Here is a 6,749-nt window from a genome sequence, read left to right as displayed (position 1 = left end):
ACTTACAGCTGAACACACTGGAAATGCCAGTACAAGTAAAAAAATGTAACATTTTTCATCTTTTAGAAAAACTCTTGCAATTAACCTATTTTTTTTAGTCAGAAGAAAAGAAGAAAAGGTGCTCTCTTATAAGAAGGCCACTTTATTTTGAAGCTGAAGATGCAAAAGAGTTTGGTGTGTCATTGACAAGGTATCTATCAGCTCATCTATTAAATAATACATATTCATATAATGACTATAAGGGCAAGAAAAAAATGGATTTACAAAAGCAGGTGTATATACAATATTCATATATTTGGGCTTATGCACGCACCTGACGGTTTAGCAGGGCCTTTGGAGATATCTGTTCCTCTTGTAAAAAGACTATAAAAGCGTAATGTAGGCCCTGAATGTTCAAATGCTAATCCAAATTTCATATTCTGAACAACCCAGAAGGTTGGAATTGATTGTAAAGATAATCTAGGTGACTTCACAGTGAGTATTTGGCACCTATTGCTCTTTTCCTCATCTTCGAAAGTTCAACCTTGTTTTTTAATAAGTAATGAACAAAGCTACAGGTAATTCTTCATGGTATTATGCCACACAAGACTCTTTCCTGAAGCAGGCTAGGGTTTGCATCAGCTGTTTCAAATGGATTTACAAAAGCAGGTGTATATACAATAGATCTACTTTGACAGCAATGCGAATGTGAAACAATAGTTTCATTTGGTAATTGACTAAAAACCCACTAGCGTTTTTATTGTCAAATAGTGATAGTGATAGTTAAGGGCTTGACAAAGAAAAGAAGCTAATTTGTAGAGTCTTACACAGAAATCTTTTAATGATCTTTGTCATGCTTGCAAAAGTGAACATCTCATTGCCCAAGATAAGGATCAGACAAATTAAGAACAATATTGGACATAGAAAGAATTTGGTAATATTTTGCTTTCATAATGAAAAAGAAAAAAGACAATGCAGTTGCAAATTAATCGGTCCAGTTGCAGAATAAATATTTGACAGTCATGCACCAACAGAAGCATCTAACAATTGCACAGCTGTACTTGGCAACTATAAAAACAAAAGCTTTCAGTATTTTAAGACTTTATGGTTATGAGTTGCACATACTGAAACAAAGAAAGGGCAATTTAATCTTACAGGGACGACCATTTAAGAGAACAGTTGCCACGATGATGTCCAAGTTTATCAATCTGACAGGAAATCTGAGTTGCATTAATAGAATACTACATGACAAGAACGCTCAAAGGGTTCACAAACAGCAAGAATTGATAAAAATCCAGTCATTAGGATATTGGAGTTCGAATTCATGTTCTAATGATATATATGACAAAGGACAGATTGACATAAACTCAAAATAAAAAGGACCAGTTCATGGATCCAGTGGCCATCAAATAGGCAGTAGTCACTAAGTCAGGGAGTTTGTTATATCACTTGCAATGACCATGATGTTTGTTTATCATACACTCATATGCAATGGTCAGTAAATGTACATGCAATCAATAAAGGATAAACAAAAGTAATAAGAAAAATAGTGATAGCCATTATCTAAGAAGCAATGAAAAGAAATACCATGATATGCAGTTGAACATATGTTTCAAAGTACAATAGCAGTGATTAGGTTTAACCTCATTTCTGAAGATGAACTATAATATGCCCGAAAGCCTAAAATGAACTGAGTTCAAAATTGAAACGAGAGACATTATTCAAGATCCAATGATGACGCCAAAACAAAAGCATGCTAAGAGCTCAAAACAGACTCTACGTTCGCTCTTCCTTGATCAAACTAATGGCCAAAAGCTAAACAAAATCTAGTGCATTGGGTATGACTCACCAGGCCAGACCTTCCTGAAGATTGAGATGGCAACAGGTATGATGGCCAGAAGTGCAATCTGAAGCTGCTCCGAGCTGCTCGTCTTGACAGTGATCTGGCCGCTGAGCTTGTTGTTGAGTGATCCACGGACTGCCACTTTATAGTTACGGCCAGCAGACAACTGGGACTGCACATTGGCTCCCAAAGCAAGGTCACCGCGCCAACTCATAAGAGACAACCCCAAAGTAGCAAGCACTTGGCCAATTGGATAATCCTTCTCCCTCAGACGAGCCTCCAAATTTGCTCCGTAAGCTGTATCACCTTGTGCCCGGATAGCACCGGTACTTGCAACTAAACTCAACTGCCTTCCTATTGAAATTTGATCCTCCAATTTCAATCCAGTTGCTACAGTCTCACCCAAGAAAGTGACTGAAACTCCACCAGTAGTCTTGTTCTTCTTGAAGTTCTTAAACTTGGTCTCACTCCGGAGGATGTAAGCAAGCTGCTTCCCAACAGTTTGGACGTCTAAGCCAGCAAGAGTTGACACATTTTCACCATGCTTGCCTGAAATTGAAGAATCCAAATGAATGTTGAAGTCCTTCTTATCTTTTGTGATCTGCACTGACACCCCTGCAGGAAATCGGCTAAGAAGAGCAAGGTTCTGTTCTATGCTAACACCATCATACCCACAATCATGATCCCAGCCATGTGTGTCTAAGACAGGCCTTGTCAGAAGTTGTGAGGTTGGTTCCAGAAAGCGGTACCGGTAGGCTGGATTATTGCTGTCAAAAGTTGGTGGCAAAACCATGTCTGGTAAAGGGACTGGTACGGCCGCAGGCGCAGCATCTTGATCATAGTCCTCAGCCATATCACCATAAGCATACTCATTTGGTGCAGCTTTTCCCCTCTTCTTCATCTCTTTCAGCCTTCTGATCTCTTCCTTCCACTGTTTCTTCTGAAGAAGCCTGACTCTATAATCATACTCCTCATAATATGCCTTCTTTTGTTCCTTAGTGAGCTTTGCAATCTGTGCCTTCTTCAGTGGCCTAAAGGGTGGAAGCTGATCATAATCATCCTCTTCATCTTCTTGATCAGAATCAGACAAGTCATCAAGGTCAATATCAGAATCACCATTGTCAATGCCCTGATCAGATGAAAGCTTTGGGTGTGTTCTAGACTGCAGGAGTGAAGACAGCAAGAAAGGAAGAGGTGGGGCGCGTAAACGGAAACCAAAGAGCTTTCCAGGGTTGGCATCTTGGAGCTTCAGAAGGGAGTTGGCTTCGGACAATATCTTTGAAGAGTAGCACAAAAGCAGCATCTGCGGTCTCCAGCTTTGGCCATTGGGTAACACCTTTTCACCTTCTCTGTTTCTCCTACAAGAAGGATGGTTCTCCACAAGAGCAACTGGATTCATCAAACGCACATCACTGGCCGCTTGCCTTATTGATTGCTGGACAACATGTGACCGCTGTGCAATAAACACCTCATAGCTTAGAGGAGTACCATTCAGCCCATCTGGGGGGGCAGAAGCAGCATGTGTGAGAGCGACAATAGCATTAAACCAAATTGACGAACCAAGAATACTGGTAATTGATCTTAAAAGAGGCAGATCATTGAAATCCCTAGTCTGGGTATCCATGCGGTCCACATAGAGAACAATGTCTGGAGGACATCTCTTAGTATAATTCTTTATAGATGAGAGGATCTTCCTATTTGCTGCTTGTTCAATTGCAGAAGCTTTCAGCCCTGGTGTGTCTATAACTCGGATCTTGACTCCATCAACAATCCCAGAAATCTCCTTCACAGAAGTTGTTGCAAGTTCAAATGCACTTGTCTTGGATTTTTCTTCACCAAAAATAGAATTAATGGTTGCACTCTTGCCAACACCAGATTTTCCAAGGACTAGGATATTACAAGAGAAGTCCAGATCATCCTTGCCTTCTGCTTCAAGCTGCCTGGCCTTCTTTTTAGCATTCTCAAGGCTTGAGGCCCTGTTCATCTGCCTCCCACGTCTAATTCCTTCTGCAAGGCTGAGACGGTAAAGAACCTGAGAAGCCACGGTGTCATCGGCTGAATGGCCAAGCCTCTGAATAAGACGGAGGAACTTTACCCTTATCATCTCCACCTTTTCATGCAGTTTCTTCTCTTCCTCATCCATGTTATTCTCAGGTTCTGCAGTGACTGCCAGATCAGTGGGAGTGAGAACATTTGACCGGCCAGCGCGTGGAGGAAGAGGCTTGAGAGATGAACCAGAGGATCCCAAACCAGCTGGGCGATCAACAGCGAAAATCCTGGCAGAGTCACCAGATGAGATGGTGATGCCTCCCTCACCCGATGCACCTGTAGCAGCTTTCAGAAGAGCAGCCAGAGCAGCAGAGTCAAACAACTCCTTGCCATCACCTTCCTCATCAGTGTCCACCTCTTCATCTGAATCCGAAGCAATTTGCCCCTCAATAGCATTCCGGTAGTCTTGGGAACTATTACTGGAAGAGCCCCCCTCTAACTCCTTAATAATCTGTTTTGCCGTCTCAGAGCTCTCCAAGATGGCAACTCTGGCAGGTCCATTAGAAACAAGCCCCTCCTCTTCCTCATCTGGCTCAACATCACCCACATTTTCATCATCATCAGCTTCCAGAGACTTGCTATCCCCAAACACCACATCCCTGCTTTTAATCTCTTCTACAAGAACAGGTGCTGATGCTACCACCTCCGATGAAACCACACCACCATCATCAGCATCAACATCAGGTTCACCTCCATGTGAGTTTGTGTGCAAATCAGCAGACACTTCTTCAAATTGAGTCACTCCCTTGTTCTTCCCAGCATCTTGATCTAGAGAAACACCAACATCATCTTTCAAAGAGTCAAGCTCACATTCAGATAATTCAGGTAAACCAGAAGCATCTTCTGACAGAGAAGCCACATTGTTCTCTCCAGCTTCTTGGCCAAGAGAATCACCGCCTTCAGCAGCTACCACACTATCACCAGTGGCAGTATCCTCACCATCATTACCAGTATCAACCTTAGATGAAGAATCATAGCTGGCTTGAGTTTTCTCAGAAGCAGTATCCCGCATTCAGACCCTCAGCATTTTCAGGTTCTACAGCATCAGATTTCAATTCTCTAGACTCTAATTCTAAGTTCTCATCACCATAGTTGTCAACCGCAACACTAGAATTCAATTCATTGGACTCTAATTCTAAGTTTTCAGGAATGGAAGCATTTACCTTCACAGAGTTTTGTTCAGAAACATCAGCATCACCAGCTCCAGCCTTGTCAGCTTCCTCGCCATTAGTAGTTGCTTCCAAGGACTTTTCCAAACCAACAATATCTTTCTCTTCCTTCTTCTCTTCAGCAGCAACCGGGACTAATTCTACACGCTGCTCCTCCGAATCAACACCAACTTTCTCTTCCTTCTCTCCTTCAGCAGCAGCTGGAACCGACTCCAAAGGCTTCTCAGAATCAAGACCATCTTTTTCTTCCTTCTCTTCAGCAGCAACTGGAACCAATTCCACAGGTTTCTCTGAATCAACACCATCTTTCTCTTCATTCTCATCTCCAGCAGAAACTGGAACTGAATCCACAGGCTTTGGTTCCTCAATAGCTTCAACAACAGGGCTTGCTTCTTCTTCAACACCATCACCGCCCTTCAATTCTTCATCAACCTTCTCTTCTTGAACTGTTGCTTCAATCGCAGATTTATCAGGGCTCTCACCCACCTTCTCATCTTCCTTGGAACTCTCATCCGGAATAGTGTCCTGGCTCCCCTCAACTCCAACACCAGAATCCACTGCTTCCAAGGCAGCTTCAATGGATTCATCTTGGTTTTCACCAAATTTCTCATCTTTAACCTCGGAACTCTCATCAAGATTTGAATTCATGCTCTCCTTCGCACCAGCATCAGGATCCAACGAAATTCGGCTCCGGAACAAGATCAACTTCATCAGAACCCTCCTCAGAACTAGGGTTCATCTCCCCATCAACCAAAGAACGGTTGCCACCAACCACACCAGCCGGAGAAATCCTAGCAACACCAAAGGAATCATCACCATCTCCCTCCACACCATCAATCTCCTCCTCAAACACCTCATCCTCACCAGAAACCCTAGCCTTCGGCATCGAACCCCTCCTCCGCAAGACCGCCCGCTCCGAAGCAAGCAAAGGGTCAAATTCCTCGTCGTCGGGATCAGATGCCGTCTCAAAACTCTCCTCAGCGCTCACGCCGCCGTCGGAGCCAGCGTGGGGATCGTTCTCGACCTCGTCTCGTTCTCGGGGGAGAGCGGGGCGCGGATAAGGGAAGAAGCGGACTTGGTGGTGGTGGTGGGCTCAGAGGCCATGAGATATTAGGGATAAAAGGTCGGGGTTTTGGGGGGACAAGAATAGTGGAAAAAGGTGGGCTTTTTATTGTTATCTCTTTGGCGGCGATTCCGATGGGGCTTGGTTGGTGATAAGAAGGGAGAGAGTGAACAAGAGGAAGAGAAAGTGGAGGAGAACCACACACAAACACAGAGATGGTGTGGGAATAGAACTGAGAGATAAGATATTGGAGGCTTGTGAATGATACAGGGATATTTTTAGAGATATAAAGAAAGATTTATTTTTGGTTTTTTTTTGGTTTGTAGTTGAGAAAATTAGGGTTAGGGTTTTGCTGCATGGAAAATGTTTTTGGTTTTTTGTGGGTGTACACATTTTGCATTTATTCAAATAAATGATGGGTTTCTTGAGAGTTATTATTAGGGCTTCTTTGATTTTTGTTTAGGGGTGTTTTTGTCTTTTTGTTCATTCAGATTTGATAGTGAGATTGCGTATTTAAAGAAGATTCTGGTGATTACTACAGCTTAAATATCTGGCTTATAGTCTGCCGTAAAAGATATTGCTCCATGCTTCACACAAGAGTGTTTTGTTTTGTTTTTGTTTTTTTCCATTGGCATTCAACCAAGCA

At 42.8% G+C, this 6,749-nt stretch overlaps 1 protein-coding gene across 1 annotated transcript; it reads right to left on the bottom strand.

Moving 5' to 3' along the window:
* Positions 1-1,517: 1,517 nt before the first annotated feature.
* Positions 1,518-5,016, bottom strand: LOC120265616 (translocase of chloroplast 159, chloroplastic). The gene has a single exon (XM_039273561.1). The coding sequence runs from the start codon at positions 4,881-4,883 to the stop codon at positions 1,806-1,808; it is 3,078 nt and encodes a 1,025-aa protein (XP_039129495.1). The 5' UTR covers positions 4,884-5,016; the 3' UTR covers positions 1,518-1,805.
* Between the last annotated feature and the right edge of the window lie 1,733 nt (positions 5,017-6,749).

This window comes from Dioscorea cayenensis, chromosome 7, assembly GCF_009730915.1.
Source record: "Dioscorea cayenensis subsp. rotundata cultivar TDr96_F1 chromosome 7, TDr96_F1_v2_PseudoChromosome.rev07_lg8_w22 25.fasta, whole genome shotgun sequence".
Taxonomy (NCBI): Eukaryota; Viridiplantae; Streptophyta; class Magnoliopsida; order Dioscoreales; family Dioscoreaceae; genus Dioscorea; species Dioscorea cayenensis.
Note: the sequence above shows the minus strand (reverse complement) of the source record. Positions and strands in the feature narration are given on the sequence as shown.

Bases quoted from the DNA above. Each gene is read 5' to 3' on its own strand.
- LOC120265616 (XM_039273561.1), bottom strand. From the start codon at position 4,883: ATGCGGGATACTGCTTCTGAGAAAACTCAAGCCAGCTATGATTCTTCA.